General features: G+C 35.9%; 1 protein-coding gene across 9 annotated transcripts in view; it reads right to left on the reverse strand.

The window, feature by feature from the left end:
* The window catches only part of LMO3 (LIM domain only 3), a 231812-nt gene that overhangs the window by 37433 nt on the left and 171393 nt on the right, over positions 1-22986 (reverse strand). For 2 of the 9 annotated variants that reach the window (XM_058442902.1, XM_032159735.2), the window contains exon 2: positions 15255-15468. In XM_058442902.1, the coding sequence (XP_058298885.1) occupies positions 15255-15460 (206 nt within the window). In that variant the 5' untranslated portion in view covers positions 15461-15468. Of the gene's footprint in view, positions 1-8772; positions 8898-15254; positions 15469-19480; positions 20153-20372; positions 20576-20670; positions 20795-21425; positions 21728-22542; positions 22698-22986 lie in introns of those variants that run through there. The other 7 variants (XM_032159731.2, XM_032159732.2, XM_058442903.1 and 4 more) reach the window with 7 other exon arrangements.

Below are 22986 nucleotides of genomic sequence, written 5' to 3' on the forward strand. Positions count from 1 at the left end.
CACTTGGCCACAAAGATTAATATTAACCTATATTAAAGCTTATATTTGCTATAATCTTTATCCTACATAGTGAGCATAAATGTTGTTTCAAATATTGTTCCCAAATATTATTCAAATTCACCTAATTTTACATATAATTGCAGATTAGAAAACTAATTTCATCACCATCTCCCCTTTCCTAAATTCCTCCCACTCAGCTCTCTGAGCATCTCTCATGCATCAGGCCCTGTGTTCCCACCTGTATTTTCTTTCCATTGAAGTCCACCCATTCCAATTATTTAAGTGATTTCATTTGAATGATGCCAAAAATAATCCTCTGGTGATGTAAACAGCTCCAAATATAATAACAAAAAGGAAAATATGGGTGAGAAATTACAAAAGTCTGGAGAATCAATTAACATATACACTTCTAAACAATTGTTAGAAAGTAAATTTGATATGGGCTTCCCAGGAAACAAAGAAAAGAGGGAAAATGTAAACGAGTATATGATTATAGGCCCAAGAAAAACATCATTTAGACATTTATAGTCTCAGAAATCTTGCTTATCCTAAGATCTGGGCGAAATTTCACCAGTGAGGCGGTAGAACACTGTGTGATACAGTAAACAAAGTCCCCAGTAGCATCCTTAGGACAGTGATGTTTTCGCAGCTGTTAATGAAAATCTTCAACACAGGAAAACAGCAAAACTTTGATGTACAATTCCATAAAAAAGTTTTGAGGGGCCAAAACAATAGAGGTCAAGATCAAAGACACAGGGAAGGATAAATTAAAAACCATCAGAAGGAATAACTTAACATCCAGTTTTTCAGGTAATCTGCTATAAATACTATTTCCTTCAGATGACTTCTTAAAACATAAGAATGGAAAAGCAGCATTTGAGGTTGTAATCTCTGGCAAGAACACAGGGTGCTAAGATGTCATGATACGATGAAGTCCACATACGGAACAACTAAGAAACAACTAAAACACGTGCATGAACGGAGAACTACTGCACGGCTGTGGTAAGGAGAGCAGAGGATCCCAATCTTCCCCAGCAAGCCTTTCTGGGTCTCCTCCAACACACAGCTGAGTCACGGAGGCCCTGGACAATGTGTCTGGACAAATCTCACTTTAAGCATTATCTTCTACGTCCACAGAAAAAAATCTGTTGTATAATATTGTCAGATTCAGGCCAACTGAATTCTGGAGGACATCTGCAAAGACACTGCATTTCATCTTTGGACGTCCTTTTTTGGCAGGACCACTTGTCTCCCAAAGCCTGTCCTAGGATGTGGCAATAAGTCTATACCGTCGGGGTAGAGAATTCAAGATACACATCTTTTGGCCCCCCGCCCCATCGCAGTAGATGATGTTTTTTCCATTTCTCTGGTACTCGAGCTAAGCTCCTGTGGCTCAGATTATTTATTGCATTACTTTTGTAACCTTTCTCCCAAAGGAACATGTAAGCCATACACAGTTGGCATCAAATATTACTGGATGACAGATTTGTTTTTAAAATGGTAAAATTAGACAATACATCTCATCTAAATTCATGGAATTCTCCCCTCTAATAATAGAGTCATGTGATAGCTTAAAAACCCATGCTTTATCATCATTCAGTAGCAGTTTATTCATTAGAACATTCTGTACTCCTCTAAAAATCCAACATATCTCATCACATCTCATATTTGGTTATTTTCCTCCTCAAAAGGTCTATGTTACAAATCTAATGCATTTAACTACCAAACTATGCCCACAAGGGTACTTGGACAATGGCTTACATTTTAAATTATAGCAATTGTGGGTGCTGCTGACCGGTCAATCTCAAATATATTCATAAGCCACACACACAAAAATGAAATGAACAAAGTGATTCAGATTAAACAGCACTGACTACCCATTTTAAGAAAATCACTGGGTGTGCCTAGGATCCAATGCTAACAATTTGTTACGCACTGCAGTGTTACAGCTTTCTAAATGGTAAGTAACTGTTTAAAAATTCCAAAGCATTCTTAAAATGTTTCACTTAAACATTTCTGCAATAAAATCTTATTGAACTGTTGCTTTCATTAATTTTTTACAGACTAGAGAGCAAAGAATTCAAGTTCTATTTTTTTTTTCTTTTAACTTTGCCTACTACTAGCAAATAAACTGTGCCTCTTTTTTTAAATAAACCCCTGGCCTTGAGTTTTGGCCCCTTAATAGTAGCCTACATGGTTGACTACCCTTGGTGTTAAATTTTCTTAAATTGTATTTCTGTCAGTGTATCATTTTTTTAAGCAATGGACCCTATAATAGCAAGCACTGGTCTGTCAGGAGTGCATTTTAGCAGCACGACACAAGTATTTTTCACTACAGGAGACAAACAATGATATGTATTACATGCAGTAAACACTGCCTTTGGTACACAGGGTTCTCTTAGCATTTATCTGTCTAAAAATCTCACTGTGTCCTGAATGGGGGGTTTCAGGGGGAGGGAGAGGAAACTTGTCTCATATTAATGCTGCCAGTAGCTATGATATAGCATTAGAAAAAGTCCACAAGCATTGCTACATTTCTCATGAAAGAAAACCTTGATTTAATTTTAAATGAACATAGCAAGGAATATTAATTCATGCTTAAAAAGTCCCTTTCTTTCAGATAATTACCCTGTCTTTCTCTTACGACTTCTTTTCCAAGCTTTGGTATTTTCCCCCTTTTATTCACAAGTATCATTATCAAACAACTTTCAATTAAACATAAAAAGCTACTAAGACATAGTGCTCTCCAAATTTAAGGTGCAATACTCCAAGAAATGCTTAAAAAATTATTAGCATTTCCATGTATTTTCTGCTTTTTCCTTTAAACATTGTTTTCATAATTTTTAAAATGTATAATAAAGTATTTACAATTTATAAATATATACAAATTGAAGGAGTGCACTTAAATTCCTTTAAGAATAAAGATATATAATCAAATTGTTTAAGAGAACACTGTGAAAAATAATGTGAGTAAAAAAGTTGGTATTCAATTTCCTTGCCACCTGAGAAAAAGATGCAAAATCAACACTATAAAGAAAACCTAAAACAACCTAAAATCTTATAATATAATTCTACTCTATGGAATATTAAATATAATGCTTTACAAGGCCATAGAACTTTTATAAGCTAAAATAGGGAGAGCATGGGCATATAAGATATTTTAGAAAACCATCACCTCAGTTACAAAGGAAATAGAATTTTCAGTAATTCTCCCAAAGATCCAAATTCATCCTAATTTATATAAAGCACACTACACTCTTAATTTAACAATCCATTCCAAATTCCAGTAATCTCCAGTGTTGAGATATTTTTTCCATACAGCCTAAAGTGCACGTATTTAGACATTTCTCCACCCATCTCCTTTGTACATGAAAAGTTGGTAAATGATCTTATTATACTAGTAGCCTTTCATATTCTTCATTATTAATCACTCTTAAACCTCTTCTTTAATCTTCTCCTCATGTTTAATTTCTCCCTTATCTTATCTTCGTAACTCAGTGCCATTCTCCCTTCATAACAACAGAAGCTGACATTGGAGGAGTATCAGCCAATGTGTACCGCTCTTTCCCTACTGTGTTCCACTGTCACCCCTAACTATTTTATGAACAGGATTCCTATTTCTAGAGAAGAAAACTGAGACTTGGAGGTTCAGTAAGTTGCCTAGGAACGTGAAGCTGGGGTGTAGCAGAAGGGGGTCGACGTCAGGTCTGGATACCTCACCGTGATGCTACCTGACATGACTCTAAGATCTAGGAATTAAATGTAACCTCACCCAGTTTGGAAGATTTCAGGGAAGTGACAAGAACTCATGTAACTTTTTATTTTTTAATGAAGTGATATTCACAGAACATTAAAACAACAGTAGATGAATGCATCCTAATAGGAATACATGAGTTATCTGCCACTGATGATCATTGATGGAGGAGGGGCAATACCTAATGTAGTAGAATAATGAGAAACATATGGTGAGACATTTAAAATATACTGTACATATTACTATGAGTGCAGTATAAGCTTGTGGCTTTACTTTTACTTGTGACTTCACAGTAAAAAATTAGGTTGTAGTGCAGATGAAAGGCTCTGTATAAATTAGGAAGGAAAAATTTAAGAAAAATTAATTTAAAATCTCCTGAAAAATTATGTCTTTTTTAGGTTGCTGCAGAAATCAAGAGCTAACCAAGAAGACAAAGCATGTAACATATTTAATCAAATAAGCACATCTATTGTAAAGAGAGTGGTTTGTTTAATAACTATCACTGACAAAATTATTTCAGATTATTTAAACACCAAGCAAACTATCAGGTCAAGATCAGGCAACTTTTCTTTAAGATCAAGCTCAAATTGATCTGCCTTGGAAGATGAGGATCACAAAGTGATTAGGAATATAGGTTCCTCAACTCAATCTGGACAAGAAAAGCATCTGCCAGGAAGAACAGAGGGGGACTGTTAGAAATTGTAACAGAAAAAAGCCCCAAAGACGCAGACCACAGTAGGAATTAAGCCTCGTAAAGCTCTTTGGCTACCATCTCCGTATAGCTTTCTGGGAAGTATGTGTTGGATTTTTTTTTGTGCATGAAGTATAAATGCCACCGTTTTTGAAAGCCCACCCATTCATCCTGTACCTCCTTATAAGATTCAAAGCACATTTGCATAGCTTCTTAGCCAAGCACCCATGAAGACATCCCAGCCCATTTTACAAATATAAATACAAGCTCGAGAACTTTGATTTGTACCCAAAGTTTAAACTTAAACATTTTTAAAAGACACTTTGTACATACAAATCCCACTGTTATAAATAGAAATTAATATTTAACTTTTGGCTTTGAGGATTATGCTTAGATCTTCTTGAAGTGAAAGTAACATTAGTGAGCTAGGATTAAGGTTAGTGGGTTAGGTTAGTGGTGAGAAATATAAGCATAAACAAACTCTCATGTAACATTTGTCTTATCAAGAATGTAATTCACTAAATTGTTTTAAATAACAATATGTCCTTAATGTATCTTCTCTAAGTGCTGGATTTAGAAACATTTATCATAACTAGAGCAAATATGTTATTTTACATGTTTTATGACTATAAGATAATTAAATAGGGCTTGGTTTGACTTTTAAGAAGTGAAAAAAAGACAAGAATATCACCCTTCAGACCTAGAACAGCTGACTTCAAGAGTAGAAAATTAATGGCCTTTGAAAAATCCACATCTTTGCAATTTGTATTACCTAAGAATTAAAAAAAAAAAATCAGTGTCATTGTGATCAGGTCAGTTTGATGACATCTTTGGCCAAGATCTTACTCTCATAAATGCTGTGTTGGCAGTCCTAGCTCATCAATATAGGCATTTCCTTGTATTTCACATTGAAATACTATGATGTATAGATATTCCATTTGCCATATTAATAGATGAATGTAGACGCATCACTTTAAAATCAAACATGTGACTATATCATCCCCCTTAGACTGGCAACAGATCATCACATGACCAAATCCAGAAGCCTATTTTCAAATTCATATTTCACAACTATTACTTAATCACACAGGGTCATCAATGGGGCCAAATAAAAAGACATCCAAAAAAAACTTCCAGTAAATAAATGAAAAATAATCTCATTCAATTCAGCAGATGAGTTCTATAATCCCAAATGAAATTGATTTCACAACTGCCTCACTGGATAAGCTTTACAATGGTTTTCAAATTGAAGTATTATCACTTTTCTAGGGGACATTTAGAAATGTATATGGGGCATGGGGCATTGTTTGTTGCAACAGTGATAGGTGGTACCATAGACCTACACAGTGACTACCCCTTATTCTTGCCTCTCCTGCTCTCACACACCCCAGCTGCACTGGTATCTGTGATGTCCTTCAAACATACGAGAAAAACTCCCACCTCAGGGCCTTTGTACTGGATGTTCCTGAGCCCAGAATGTCCTTCCCACACGTGATCATGGCTAGCTCCTTCACTTTCATCAGGTCATTACTCAAGTCACCGTCTCAGTGAGGCTGTCTGCACCCCCTCCACACAAACCAAAATTCTACAAACCTTTGTACTGCTTCATTTTCTCCTCATTGTGTTTATCATCTCCTCATGTCCTATACTTATATTGTTGATTTTCTATTTCCCCTAAGTAGAATATAAACTCTACAAGGGGAGCAGGTATTTTTGTGTTTTATTTAGTGCTGTATGTCAAGGCCTTTTACAGTACTTAGAATATACAGAATAATCACATTTATTGAATGAAAAAATGGGAATGGGGATGATGAAGTGTTTTGCAAGAGGTATCAATTGTACAAGGAATGATAAGCATTTTGCAAGGGGTGTCAATTACTGATAACTTACTGATATCTGTGATAAGAGATGGAACAATACAAATAGCATGAAAGTTACAAGCTAAGTCTGTCTTGCTCTGCACCCAAAATATAACCCGTGAAGCTCAAAGCTCAGCTTTTATAAGAGGACCACTGGCTTATGAAATAATTTTTATGAAGTCCAGATACTTTATAACCTCCCTGCTTCAGAATATTTTCTAATCTCTCCTGATCATACCTCTTGTCATCCTCTATATTGGTTCCATGGGACTTAATTGGAGTGTAACTCTTTATATATTCTACTTGGTTATTTGACAATAATAGTGACTATGTTTATCAGGTGTAGAAAATTTGAAAAATAACTTACTCTTCAGTTCTTTCCAATTTTCCCAGACTGGATAGCTTTATTCTTCACAAAAGAAAATATTTATAACTTTGTACTTTACATATTATATAAAATTAATTAGAAATATAGTATTTCACATTCATTATTTATAAGAATGAAGTATTGGCACTCAAATGTTTGTCAAGTGACTAAATGGTTTCATGGTAAAACTGTTAAAGAGATAGCAAAGCAAGTAATCATAAACACAAACTCCAATCCTGCCTCTCAGCAAGGGTGCACTGTGAAAGAAGAGATTCTTCTAGCTCAGGAACTTTCTTTTTCCTAATAAATGGTCACAGAAAATACTGGTTTATAAATTTGAAGGCAATTACTTATAATTTCTTTGTATCTCCCAAAGTGCAGATGTTCCTCAGTGGATATTCACATGCAATATTTATAGACTCTAAAATTACATTCACAGTATAAGTGAGCATCTCACCTGTAAAATGCAAATAACCTGCTCATGGAAACTAATACTTGCATGAAGTTATGACTGCTTTTTCCATCCGCTTCCCTTACTCCTACCCACCCAGGTAAAGGAACAGGTACTAATCCACTCATGTTACCATCTTTATACATAGATATTGGTAAGAATATATTTTTATTGAACAGTTAATAAACAAAAAATAAGTGGTATGCTCAATGTTGTAAGGTATTTTAAAATGTAACAGTCTTGATTCTTCTATTTTTTGGTGAAATGTGAGCAGCATGTCAAAAAACACTATTCTAGAGATGGAAAATTAAAAAAAATTAAAAATAATTACTAAAGAGATTTCAAAATCTTTTAAAAACAAAAAGAATAAAATAATTTCAAAAACAGGTAAATAAACATCTCTGTTAGAACTGCTAAAATAAAAACATAACATTGTTCTAAAAGTTTTAGAAAGTAGGAGTAAACTAATGACATCTAAAATTAGCTTTTCCCTCTTGTTGCTTGTTGGGATCCCACAGCGTAAGAGATATGAGACAGGAATTTATTTTTTCTCTGTGGTACCTGGATTACTGTTAAACATTAGGATTAGCACATTTTATGAAGTTCCATGCCTGCTTACTAGTCCTTGTCATATCTGATATTTATGTTTACTAAAATTGATTTTCTCTTTTTATTAATAGGATGGGTTTAATGTGGACGATGCTTCACTGCATTAATAATAACAATTTTACTTAAATATTGCTTTCGTGTGCGCTTCTGCAAATACTCTTTCAATTCCTAAGAGTCTTTTATTTTCCCAGTAGCCCAGTTGGAGAGTTTTAATATTAAATTGAATCATAACAACACATGCTGATTAGAGTCTAACTTAATACATGTAGCTTAATGTTAATTTTCCAACTTCAAATCAGGGATTTGACTATCCCAAGATGATTATTCATCTCAAGTGTGATTTCATTTTAAACTTGTAAAGCCCACAACTAGAGATTTTTACATCAGAAAACACTAACATGATAGCGCAAAGGAATTCGGCGAAAAGAGAATCATTACATAACTACAAAAATACTGTTGAGAAGAAAAAGGTTTATCAAGAAGATTTCGTAATACAGCACAGAAGCAAAAAATGGCACAAGCAAATGCACAGTTGGCTGATGTAGTTAGTTTGTGAAGATAGCAAACATGTTTTATTTCTATAATAAGAGGATATGCTTAGGTCCTAATTCCTTTAGAGAAAGTTATCCATTAATACTGATAATAAAGGAGGAAGGCATAAGCCAAAGGAATTGTTTTAAAGTTAGAAATGAAAACCTAAATGCCACATTGCTTGCTTCACAGCATAAACTTCCACTTCAAAATAAGCTTCGTGTAAGCACCTTGAAAAGGGAAATACATGGTTAATCATCACAACAAGTATAGTATGATAGTAAAAACAGAACTAGAACAGGCAGTATCAAACTCCATCGGAGCTAAGAAAAACAGAATTAGATATTTAAAATCACAAGGAAATAAATTTAGGCATTCTGTAGTTTTATAAAAGTTGTCTTACATGTTAGACTGATTAATATCCTGTAAGAATAGATGAGTGCTATAGTTTGCAATACTAATGAATTAGCTGGTGTCAAGTGTTTGAATTTTACAAGTGTTAAAGCTTACCAAGCTATGGTGATTTGTTGGCTAAAGTCAATGATGATAAAAGGTAATGGCCATTCTAAGGTTACATAGATTCCAATCTCTGTATGTGCAGCATGTATATATATAGATCCACACCTCTTCAAATGCTTAACAAGAGGAAGTGCCATGTATCAGCAGAAGTAATCATATACATAAACCAATTTTTATAAGCCAATTAAACTAAAAAATAAAAAAGAAAGAAAAAGGCCATTTATAGAGACATGGCTAATACAAATGGAGTTTTATAAAAATACCTAGGAAATTGAACAGAGTATTACTATTTTTATTTTTATTCCCTTTGTTTTCCAGATCTTGTCCAGCATTTACACTTCATATATTGTATTTTTTATTGATAAAGGTGAGAAACATTGGCTAATTTTTTCAGAAGATGGGATGAAGATGCAGTACATGACTTTGAATAATAGAAGACATTCTCATACGAATTGGAAAAATCTTTTCAAACCAAATACCAAAGTAAGACTTCAATGCCTCACAGTGTGATGAAGGGAAATACAATGGTCATTTAGGTTGGTGCAATTCATTTTTTAGGCTATTTCATTTTTATGTGAGGCAGAAAACAGAACTACATAATACATTTCTACAATTTATATATTCATCAAAACCATTTACAAAATTACCGCTTTCAGCATATTTTAAAAATGAGATTGCTTAACAAATTATGTTTATGTAGTCAAAACACACCATTGAAATTTATTATTAGTCACTTAATGGAAGTTAATGGTGAGTTTACAAATGAAGTGCTGGCTTGCTTTGATATAGTCTAAAAGCAACCAAAAATAGAAATTATTTCCCAGAATTCTATGTATTTATAAAGTGCAAAATAAGCAATTTTAGCAATTCTCAAATGTAGGTTTTCCAGATGCATTTAATCCTAAATACACTTGTAGAAACAGAATATTTTTCTGCTAAGTCAGGTATGTCTAACTTACCCATCTTACATGTAAAAACTATCCTGACTGAAGTATTTCATACGTATTAAAAGATAAAAAACTGTAAAGATATAGAAACATTATAAAATATTTTTAATACTCTGGGGGGTGGTGAAATTTCCAGTGAAAATATCTCAAGTCTACAAAACAAACTAAAACAAAAAGCCACAAAGCTAAAATAATTATATTGGTAAATACTCATTGACTGAAAATGAATGCATTATAGAATTAAAGACAGAAAGATATTGTAGATAAATTTACCAAGGAGAAGAAATTCTGTATGTGCAGTAAATATTTTTAATAGAAGTTGTTTGGGGGCAGTTTTTGCTCAGGAAGTCTAGGGTGAATCCACCTACTATTTTCCAGAGTGAGGGGCACTCTTCTGAAGAATTATAAAAAAAAATTCTCACTCCTAATTTGTATTGGTTCAGGAGTAGTATAAACGCTAAAATGTTTAAAACAGAATTCAATAATGCTCTTCTACAATAAAGGGAAAAATGATCTTAAAATTGTAACTTTTTATAAAGCCACAAATAAGATAATTTATAAGGAATATAACAGTATTTTTGTAACAGATATGGAGCTCAATATGCTCATATATCAAAATATTTCATAATACTAAAATTAACTTAGACATTCAAATATAAAAATTATGACAATAATATAGTGTTTAAAAGCTCAAATGAAGCTTATAGAAATAAAGCTCATTTGTAGAGTCGCATTTCATATAAAAGTTTATGCTTTCAGAATTTAGAACAGTAAAAAGTGGTTTTTCAAATAATAAGAATCCATTGCTTTCCTGGAAAAATATTTCCAAATGATTAATATTAAAAAGACGACAATGAAAGAAAAAAGAATGAATATTGTATCAACATTAAAAAAGCATCTGTGCTATAAATTGCCAGATAAAATAATATTAACAACATATTCCTATTTACCTTTACACTTATAATTATGTACCAATATAAAGTTGACCTTACATAAAAACTTAGAAGCACCAGGTTTGATCAGTGTGAGATAAAGTTACAGCTAGATTTATGCCCTATGTAGCATTTTATTTTTATTTTCTCTTTTAGAGTTATTATATTATTATATTAAAGCATATAAAATTTGTAGTCAGCATAGCAAACTTCAAATCATTTTAGTTAATTAGCAACTATGGTGAAGCATGAAGCATCACTCTTTCCCAGTAGTTTCATTTTAAACAAATCATCCTCACATATAAAAATAGCGAATTGCATTAAATTTTATATAAGACATTTTACAGTTTCTTATATAGGAAAAGCTATAAGCAGCTTCCATGGCACATACCACAGCAAACAGCTTTGAATAAACTCTGGCAAGATATCATTCATAGAGATAAAAGATACATACAGCCTATATCGACTTAATGCTTAAAGTATGTCACAAAAAGTTGCAGGTTCAAAGAAAGAACAACAAAAAATTGCCCAGAAGTTGAGTTCCGGTTACATTCTGACATCCTTTATTGCCTTCAAGTTCAAAAAGAAAGTATTTTGGTATTTCTCCTAGTTCTATTTAATGCTTGCTGCAAAACATTAAATAAAAGCATGTAGAATTCCTAATTCTAAAACTCTGATTATGCACTGGCTGGCTACTTTATTCATATTTTTCAAACTGAAGTAAGGCTGATAGATCGCAGTGATAAGAGTCCCTTAAACATCATCGCTAAAACTTTGCTATTTTTACACAGTCATTTTTAATCTACTTTAGACAATATCAATTTTAAGCTCCAACTTAAAGTACAAAGATGCTTCTATATCTAATTTGTCATAAGTTACTCTTTAAAAAAATAAAAATAATTATAAATGTATTGGATAGATTTTTAACAGATACATTTCTTGGTCTGCCTGGCATATAAATATTGACTGGGTAGACTTCATAATTTCAGTCAGAAACATGTTAGAGGAAGTTTTAAAAAGTCAGTCCTTCTCTTTCTTTAGCTAATGAGTTTCCAAAGGAGGAAAGCAATCCCACAAATGGGCAAATTCTGTCTCATCAGATATGTACATTTTATGTTCCACAGCTAAATGAATGATATGCCAGTCCAGTTCTGGAAAGTAAAAAATTCCACTGTTAAGATTTGGTACTTAGTGTACAAACTATGGAAGATTTTTCTTTCTTTTTCTCTTAAATATCGCTACTAGTGCCATAAAGGAGAAAGAAAATGGAAAGACATCAAATTTTCCATAATAATAGTTTCTATAACCCTTAAGAAAATACGTTAGTCTAAATTATTATATTTTCATATTATTTAATATCTCAAATCATTCAAAGAACTTATAAATCACATCATCATTGTCACTACTCAAAGTAACACAAATAAAACACAGATCTTTAAGACTCATTGCTCATAATCAGGAGTGTTTCTTTCTTTCTGTTTATGGAGGGAGAAGTGTATTAAGAAGCTAAATGTAACTGGCAAACATATTTTACTTTTCACTGTATATAAAAAATTATCTGGCCCAGGACAATACTTGTAACCAACAATTTATGTGGACAGGCAAATTACTATTTTATTACTTTCCTTATTCTTACTTACGTTCTTAATAATTTAGACATGAAATATAAATATGTAAGTTATTTATGTTTAGTTTGGTGCCTCAGAGAAATTACATAATATCCAAGGGCCAAAAATAAAACAACTTTTAAAATAGAACTTAAGTGATTAAACATTGGTTGTATAAAATACAAAATGGAAGTATGCTGAATTTGGAGGAAAATGAGAAAAATTACTCTTAAAGCTCAGGAAAATAACCACAGAACATTACTTGTTCACTGATTATATTACAGATTCTATGTAATTAAATAAACAATTAGACAGTAGCAATTTTAGGTGTACCTTCCTTTTTCCTTTAGCTAATTTCACCCATTGCCTGAAATCATACCTCTCACACAGTAAGCATTTAATAAACATTTTTGAACAACTATTTGTACCTAATCAAAGAAATTAATTTGTAAATAAAATCTGCTTGACTATATTTGTTGATTTACCATACAGAATCAGACTATTTTAATTTGCCAATCAGAGACATATGCTGTTGAACATCTACACAATTTCACTGAGACACATGCTTTCCACATAAAACTAAATACCACATCTGCGGCATAATCTATAACACGTAACACAGTGTTTTACACACACCAATTCTCCATTTCACTTCTGCAATTTTAAGTGTTGATGAAGCTGCCAAATAAGTCACATTATATACAACAAACTTTCAGTTTAAGTAAGGGGTAAGATTGCTGTTAACAACTTAGTTTGAAATGTTAACAACCCTTAGGCTGTTAACATAACAACTGGCCATTAATGTGGTAATGACCAATTTAAGAGGAAATCGTACTCTGAGAAATGAATATATTGGCAATCAGGACCAGGGTTTATATCTGAAAGAATATTACATACTTTTAATAAGCTAACCAGCATTAAAAGTTTGAGCCTATCAGGGGGTAACTAAAAGTTATTCTACAAAAAGCCACATAAACTCTTATAGAGATACAAAAACTTCTGATATGAAAACTATTTTTGATAAATGCATTTTAGCAAAACACTTGAGACTATCAAATACCAGTTTAAAATCATATATTTTTACTACCACAAGGAAAAATAAAACAAAACAAATCTAAGATTACTGTCTTTGCTCGATAGTATGTTGACAGCTACAAAGCATGTTATACTCACAATATAGGTATTTCCTTGGCAAATTTTTATTTTTGGTTTTCAAAAACCCCAGATATTTCAGTTGACATTCTTTCAAGTTTACTTAATTTTTGTCCTTTGGTTTATTAAAACACCTTAACATTGCCCGGGCTATTTAAACTCCTTATTTGAAATGGTAACATAAATCCACTTCAGATACTGAAATTACAAACAAATGTAAAAGTCAAAAAGAGTCAAAAAGCTATGACTATTGGTTAGTACAGATAAAGCAAAACTAAAAAGCAGTATTAAATCACTAAAAGCAAATACAAATGCTTTATGTGGAAATGAGGCTCTAATTCACAATGGGCAGAAGAGAAATTTTTATTTCAAAGAGGAAAGTTCAAAGACTGGAGAGTTCTAAAAGAATGAACATTATACATTAATTTTGATTAGTTGTGCCAACACAATGAGGGAAATTCTGGCTGGAGAGAGTGACTTCTCATTGTTGGCACCTTGCATGTGTTTTACGCACTTGGAACACAGAGAAGTAGTAACAAGTGGCCATAATTAGTCAGGAGGCTGTCGTAGAATCTGATAAACAGCACCGCTTTCACCCTCTTGTAACTACCATTAATCAAATGATATATTTTTATATCTAAAGATTGGGTCTGACTGAAAATAGCTGAATTATATACTAAGAACGACCAAATTTCCTAGAAAACACCTCACCAAATGACCAAGGTAATAAAGGAGTTACTGTTGATTGATAAATTTTGTCATAAGGGAAAAAATTCCAAATAAATCGCTTAATGTCAGACCAGAAAAATGATTAATTGTATTAAATATGAAAATCCCAATGATGCTATACATCATTTCTCTAATTTGATAGATCCTACTTTATTAATATAAGTAATTTGCAGCTGAAGTAAGTCACAAAGTTGCCTGCAAAGCAAAATAATTTTTCTTCAGCAGAAATTCTGTGTTGAGTACTTAGTGCTGGAAAACAAGCTTTAGTCGGCTTCATAGCTTCATAACCAAGAACACCCGCCTTGTCCTGAAAGTGTTCAGATGTTTACAGGTTGGAGAGTAGCTGTCATTTTCCTATAATGATGGAGGTCTTTACTTTGTTATTATCCATAAAACTACTGGCAAGTCTGAGGCGGTTCAATTGCTTAGTTGTATTTTTGAGATTCCCGTTTAGAATGCCATGGGGTGGGGCCGGGGGGAAGATGTATCTACACTTGGGGAAAGTTTTCAAAACTCTACAATAAATGCACTAATAGATATTAGTCAAAGATTTGCACCTGACTTCCTCTGACACACCTGAAACACAGAAGACAACTGAATAACTCTAGAAGAATAAATTCAGGTCCAACTAAAGGCAACAATTAAACTCTTTTACACAGTCCATTTTTTTCAAGTTGAACTTTTTAAAAATAGAGTTAAGATATTTTGCCAAATGGCTGATTAATTTCTTTGTGTTATGCTCAGCCCCCATTTCCCCTTAAGCTCCAAAAAAAAAGCAAAAATAAATAAATCAACCTGAATGCTGATTTCGACCAAATACATCCTTGACATTAACTGGCAGTTTCAATATAGGCAGTGCTATAACCAATTGCCTGAGTGTGCAGGCAAGCCAAAGTGAAATACTTTAAATATTGTGGTTTGTTGGCTATTCCTTAAGCATTAATTTGAGTAACACACACAGGGCAACGCTTTGAAGGCTGACAGGTCAGCTTCTTTCAGGAATATAAGCTGGCAGTAAGGAAATGACACAAGCAAACAAAAAATACACTTACAAAAGTACTTTAAAAGGCATCCAGTCATCACTGGTGTGCAAGGATAATTCCTACCTCAGATAGTCTCTGCGACAAAGGATAAGATTAGCTTTAGTGTACAGGGTGGAGCCCACCTCTCCCAAGCGACAGTCACAGCAGGCACACTTCAGGCAGTCTTCATGCCAGTATTTGTCCAGTGCCTTCAGAAGATACCGGTCCTTGATCTTTCGGTTGCAGCCAGCACAACCTTTCGGCTTGGTGTCTGGCTGGACTGAGAGCATTTGTATACCTAAAGGAAGACAAAAGCAAAAAAGAGAGCTGAGACTACCGGACAGAATAAAAAGACGTCAAAAGACCTCAAACAAGTGAAATATTTAATATTTCCTTATTCTAGGAGTGTTAGCTCTTCTTGTTTAGGGCTATACTGAAATCAAACTAAATTTTGGAAACAAAAAGTCTCAAACTTTATCAAGTGCTTATTAAATCATTCATAAAGTTACACACATGCCAAGTGGCAATAATAATAAATTCATGTTGACCATGGTAAATTGACATTATAAATATGAAGTTTAATAACATTAAATAATTTTATAGTATCTTCATTCTCCCCATAGAGCAGTTCCTTTAGAAAGAAAATGTGAGTAAATATCAATCTGAAAAGAAAGCTATTTAACAACTTAATCTATGCACAGTCCCTAGAAGTAAAAAAATGAGTTTCGCTAAACTGTTTAAAAATTTCACTTAATATGTGCTTGATGGTGGAAGGAGAGTGCACTTGGTATGGGGTTACACTAACCTTATTCAGCAGTAGAGGTGTTTATAGTTAAGTACACAGAACAGCTACCCGTAAAGCTCACCAATCCTATATTGCTTGCTTGCATCCAAATACTTCCTTCTATGTCCTTGATATTTCAAAGTATTCATTGTGTTCAGATATAATATTTATACTCACAAGCATCAGTCAGCACCAGTATTAATGGCAGATTACTTAACTATATACCATATGCTTTTATGTAAACCTATAGTATATGATTATGCCATTTATTACCATAAACATGAAATTATTTGTTTTATAAAGGAAAGAAAAAATAGAAGGCAAGATCTAAATATACATACAATTATACAAACATATATAAGTAAATATATACATATTAAATATATACTATGCTAAACATAGGAACATTTATATATTTTAAAGATATAAATCCATCATAAATAAGCAATCCAGCTGGATTCTATGGGTTTTACAGTTTGAATGAAATCTTTTGAATGAATAGATATTCACCTTGAGTGTCTTCTTATTTCCTAGGTATTAAACACCCAGCTTTAGCAAGAAGCTGGACCAACTATCGAGTGCCTCGTATTTATCAAATAACTCATTTTAAGCACTATAAAGTACTGCAGACATCATCAATTCCAAATTCCCTCATTTTACAAATTATGTCACACAGGCCCAAGAGAGGTTCAGAGACTTGCTCAAAGCTGAAAGACAGTTACGCTATAGACTCCGGCCAAATGGCCTTCTTACAGTCCAGAGACCCCTCTGCTGCATTATGTTTGCTCTCCTAGGCATAAAGTTTTAAACTTGCATGTAGAAGGATACAAAACACCAAATGTGCATGTATTATAGGATAAGAAATGTCAAGCTATAATCTGCACTTTTGTACCTTTTCCTTCTCCAAAACAGCTAACCCTCTTCCAGTTTCCTCTGATACCTTATGATGAAGGCTTCACCCCCATCACAACCTTCACAACCTTTTTAAAAAAATAATCCCACTGGTAAGAGACATCAAGGCATCCGCAGAGCGGAATAACTTTTCTAACTACAAATAATACATGAGTTGCACAAAATATTGTTAGGATGTTGAACTTTCATTAGAAAATAACTTGTCTGGTAGAGTTGTGTAGGGAATGGCAGGAAATAAAGCAGAGTAGCTGTTCTTTCTTTCTGCATCATAAGCATAGCTGTAGTCACCGGAGCTGCAGACTAACAGCTGGATTTGTAAGAAGAGCAGGTGGTATCCCTATAGCCTGCTTTCTGTTCCTTTCCTTTGAAGGAGCTAAGGGCCTAGTGTAGATTAATCATAACCCTTGATAGCTCTGCTAAATCTCACTCTCTAGAACTTCTAACAAATGAAGTTTCTTTGATCAGAACTAGTTATCCTCTTCTAGCAAGGTTCCACAAGGAATGAATCCCATTAATTACAGTGAACAACAGACCCAAGTGCCTGTTAACCGTATATCTGGGGGGGAGGGAGAAGTTTTGATTTACTCAATGAAATTCTGGATGGTATTACTGAAAACATCTAGATAATAAATATTAAGAGAAGTCATTCTAATTAAGCCATCCTAATTAATGGCCATTCTATTAAATTTATAAGGCTATTATTTTTATGTATCACAAAGCTTAAAGATGAAAAATAAAAAAAAAAAAATCCCAGTAGCAGCTAAGTTATATTTCCCATAGTTGTGTTTTTACCATCAAGCATAGAAGGTCAGCTATTTTATTCAAAATGCTTCGCAACCAAGACAGGGGATACCAACATTTGGCACAAGTAACACTACCCTACTTGTCTTCACAAAATGTTTTTGTTGTGTTGACATTTTAATTTAGCACTCAGAGGCCAATTAATATTTGAAACTCTTACATTCTGTTTGGCCTTGGGCATAAAAGGAGTTTGATATTTCACACTCCATCCTGGTACCTTCTTTTAGAGAACATCATGGCATTTCTCTTGAAAATGGAATCTCTTGAATTCCATGCAAGTTAACAATTGTAGCAAAAGAACTATTTTGTAGTCACCATGTTACCGTGTACTTAAAAGGCATAAAGCAGTCAGCGGCCTCCCCTCTTCCTCCAGAAGAACATGTCTGGGTAGAGTTATGTGTTTGTAGCTAAGAAACATTTCAGAAGTTGCTCATGGCACATCAGAACTCGTAACTAGTTTTAGATTGGCATGTAAATTGTTCTGAGGGAAATTCTTATTGCCTCTGAGACCCTGCCATTCTGAGTTATTTGACAGTTTAAGGGAAATCATAATTAAAAAAAAGACAGAAATAATAGCCTGTGCAGTGTGGTGTGCAGAAATAAGTAGAACCATTTCATTTAAACTCTGGTGAGCTTTTAATTGCCTGGATTGCATTGTGAGGCGGCCTAACGGTTGATTGCCTCCATTATGTTCCCTTGTTCTGTGCCATTCATCCGCACAGTCTCAGCTTCAGTAGTTAACACAACAAAGTAACCACAACTCCACAACACACAGGGGTTTAAAAAATAATAATAATAATAAAAGATTTGCAGCACTTAGACACAGTCTTACATTTTTGGACTAACTACACAGAGTGAACAGAAAACATTTTGTCCCTGTCGGAAAATTCACAGAGAACAATCTGGGAGAGGGAAGAGGAAGAGGGAATACATAAAGGGGGTTGGAAGAGATGAGGTGCTTCAGAAAGATGCTAAAATGGGAAGGCAGGTTCTGCAGCTGGGAGCATTGACACAGATTAAAAGAATTTGGCCAACATGGCCATTCGATTGCCAAGAGGCACCAGACAAAAGATTTTCTCTTCTCCTGCCCATCTTCATCCTCTTCCCAGCCCCCAACCCAGGTTGGAAAACTGGATTGGGCCTAAAAGCTTGTTTCTCTCTGTTCACTGGCCCAGAGCATCCCTACAGGCTGCAGCCCCCTAAGGGACAACAATGCAAATAGATGTCCCCAGATCTCAGGCACTGGAGCTGCTTAACTCTGTTCTGCCCCTTCAACTCCCAGCCCCCTCCCTATTCTTCACCCCCCCCCTCCCCTTTTTGAGCAATGGAGCTGGGAACCAATTTGATTCCCTTTTTCTCCAATGCAGCTGCAAGGCTCAGAGATACTGACATTTTTCCACTCTTATCAGTTTAATTACAGTTACCATGGCAGCAAAGTGCTAGTGCTTGGCAAAGGCCAACAAGAGATTTGCAAGACTGAGTTCAATTTTGATGCAGCTCACATGCAAAATAAAAAAAAAAAAATAAGAAACATACATACACTCTAACAAAGAATCCCTTGCGGAGTTTATGCTCCAGCCTTTTGTGGTTGTGTCTCTGCAGCCACACAGGGATGGTTTGCAAAGAATGTAGCAGTATTTGTTGCATCTAGCAAGATTAATTGGTTTAAGCAGCAGTCTTTCAAAGCAGTTACAACAATGATATTTCGGTTCTTTCAGAAAGACACAAAAGCAGCGGAAAAGCAGAAAGCCTTTTGAGCAGCCAAGAGTGCAGAGCGCCAGCAAAGTGCATCTATGATAGATTGTAACCTTACCAAAACTTTTCTCCTTTTTCTGCATGAGTTGACTTAGGCGTGCCTGAGTTGCAGCAGCTTCGCATTGAGCACCAAGCCCAAAGGTAGAAGTAGAAGGGGGTCTCCTTGATTTCGCTTAAGTGTGGACCTGGTGCGCAGCCTACACCCCCGAGGACCGACTATTGTGAAGCCACTTTGGGAGCGGGTCGGAGTGGCGGCAGGGGGTGGGGGAAGGGATGAGGACGGCCAGACAAGACAGGGCGCACACACGGAGCCCCTCGCAGTGTGCAAAATGATGGCGAATGACAAAGCCACATGCTTCCCTAACTCTGCCCGTAATCCTAAAATCCCAGCGGCCCCTTTTAGCTTCCTGGTAACAAATGGATTTGATTAAACTGTCACATGCAGCGTTAGCATAGCATATCATGTTCAATATGAAAAAGATCATAAATCTGACTTGTATTTCATAACCGCAATCTGGGTAGTCCCCGTAAAAAATGTGCTGCATCAGTTTGAATCTCAATCTATTAGGACATAGGCACCTTGGTCCAGGGACCTTCCCTCTTCTGGCCACTTCTGCCCCTACCCACCTGCCCCCCCATGCCCAAACACAGACACTTTTCCACCGCAAAGGAACAACATTTTGTTACTATGGCTGCATGGAAAGAGGCAGAAGTGTCAACAAGGACCAAAAGATTGTAATATCAACTCTTTAAGAAGTGGGGGGTCATGAATTCCAGCAAGTAAGGGGGAGGGGTCCGGAAACCCACCCAGGACTGAATTCTTTTCCTATGGGCTGGGAGCAAACACTTCCTAATTCCAAACTCTCCCTGCCCCTCTCTCCCCGGGAGTCAGGGGTGTGGAAATACCGCAGTTCATGGTGAACTTTGACTATTATCCACTCGAGTCGTACTTGAGACGTTCCGCGCTGCAGCCGCTCTCCCTCCTTCCATCAACATCTTCCGCCTGCATCTATTTCATGTCTCATCATAAAAATAATGAAGCCTCACATGATTTAAACAAAACCGTCTCAGTAGAGCTGCAGCCCGAGTGAAAGTTGCAGTGCGGAGCTGGGTTGCAGCTCCAGTTTATGTCTCATTAGCAGAGGCTGGGGAAGAAAAAAATACCCACATCCGCACACGCACGCGCGCACCCGCAGACACACACACCACAAATAAGCCGACGCGTGTGTACACAGTTGCTGCACTTACCTTCTCAATTAAGCGATACAGGGGGAGGCCGTTCAGTAAGCACAGTGGCTGCTTTGTAGCGCTTCTCCTTGGGAAAGGTCAAAAAGAAGCATTGTTTGAAAAAAAAAAAAAAAAAAAAGACGGGGGAGGGAATGTCTATTTTTTTAAGTTTAAAATAATGAGGTCCTCAAGGATCCGCCAAGTAATGGTGTTGACCGCATCTGAGCCACAGGTGTCCTCCTTTTAGGCAACTGCAGTCCGAGGCTGTCTCTCTCCGTCCTGGTTCAAGACAACTTACCCCAGCAGCGTGCGAGGAGCTGAGCTGAAGGAAGCTCCGGCTCTCAGCTGCAAAATGCAATCCCTTCCCAGCCAGACATAATACAGCCAAAGAAAAGGTCACTCAGTTATTACTGAGCCGGCGGAGCCCAGGCAGCGCTTGTCAAGACCACAGAGAAGCAGCTCCCTTCCGATTTAAGACTATTTACCTCTCGCCCCCACCCCTCCCCTCTTCTTTCCTTCTCTCCCTCCCTCTCTCGCTGGCTCCCTCGCTCGCTCTCGTGTGCCTGTTCTGCAGCTCAGTCAAGTACAGCCGCCCTCGGAAAGTGCAAAGCAGCCACGAGACAGATCGGGCTTTGTTGCTAATTTCCCAGGGTGAAAATTTACAAGCCTGCGAGTGCAGTCAGCACAACCACATGCATATGCTACTCACAAACGCTGGGGACAAACCCGCACACAAAATGTGACCTCTGCAGGAGTCGGCTGAGGAAGGACCCTACCTCCTGGACCAGTCCAAAAGAAGAACTCCTGCGAGAGAGCTCCGGAGGAAAAGGGTAGGGTTCCTAAAATAACCAGGACATTTTGGAATAGGTGGCTACATTTAAAGCAAATTGCCTTCCAAAGCCATTTCTGAAGCTACCAATTATGGAAATTAAAATAAAAGCAAGAGAATCAAACTGCTACCAGAATACCCTGGAAAAGCACACAACCCTCCCCTTTAAGAAATGCCTGGAGGTGGCTGCAGTTGCTGGTCTCTCTGTGACTTCCATTCATGAACTATCTGAAGTCGCTGCTCCGCAAGTCCGCCACACAAGCCTGGTTCAGGGAATCACACACACACTCTCCTTCCTCCTTTCCTCCCTTCCTCTAATGGCCCAAGACCCAAACTGTGAACTTGTTCTCCATTCACTAATGCTGACCCCCACCACCACCACCCCGAAACACACTTCCTGCAATTACTTGAATTCCTTACTACTTAAAACTCACACGCTCCAATGAAAAACAGCCAAGAGCACTGAGAAACATGTTTTCAGGACTAACTTGGTCAAAGAACCATAGTTTCTGCACCATTACCGCTTTGTCTTCACAGGCTTGTTTTAAGGCCTTGACAGATTTTTTTTTTTTTTTTCTAATAGGTCCCATTCTCTCTAACCTCTTCTCCTCTTAACTTTCCTTGGCATCTATAAAGGCCACTGGTAGCTTTAAAATACCTTACTATTTTTCTAAGTTTTCAAACTTCAAAGTCACCCTCTCTTTAGGCTGCTCTTAAAGTACCCTCACCAGATTTTACAAAGCTTTGTCAGAGGTCAAGCTTAAAAATGGTCCACATTTGAATGACACTCACTGAAATGTTTAAGAGCCAAGAAATACTCAATTGTTGAACTACAAAAAAAACTTTTTTCTTCTCTTCACCATCAGTTTTAATCTAGTTCTAGTTTTAAAAAAAAATCATAGCACCCTCCATGAGTATTTAAGCTAAATTTTGTTTTTCTTCATAAAGAATAAAGGCACAACATTGATAACTAGTTTTTACCCCCTCCCTTTGAAGGCTCATAATAAAATAGCCTGTGGTTTGCTTTCCTCTCCCTTTAAAAGGCAACAAAACTCAGAACTAACCTGAAAAATAACGATATTCACAGACGGTAGATTAATGAGAACCCCTTAGTTGACTTGTTCTGTACATAGGCAGATTTCTTAAGTTTGGCTTTTCTGGCCCGTCTAGGCAGGCATACATGCACTTCACCCATCCGCACAGCTCCCCGCTGTTCTACCCCACCTCTCTGCTACAGCCACTCTGAAAACACCCCAGTATGTGTGAGTGTGTGTGTGTGTATGTGTGTGCGTGCATGTGTGTGTGTCTCGTGCGCTCTGTCTCAGCCAATGCACTGAGAAGAAGAAAAGAGGGAGGGAGGGAGAAGTATGTGTGGGGAAAGGGAGAAATAAAATCAAAACAAATGGTACAGCTAATGAGGACAATTAAATTAATTATGTTCAAGGAGATGAGATTTTTTTTTCCCTCCAACTGTATGATCTGTTACCCCTCGCTGGCAACTGCTGCTC

Source organism: Hylobates moloch, unplaced genomic scaffold (genome assembly GCF_009828535.3).
Source record: "Hylobates moloch isolate HMO894 unplaced genomic scaffold, HMol_V3 SCAFFOLD_8, whole genome shotgun sequence".
Taxonomy (NCBI): Eukaryota; Metazoa; Chordata; class Mammalia; order Primates; family Hylobatidae; genus Hylobates; species Hylobates moloch.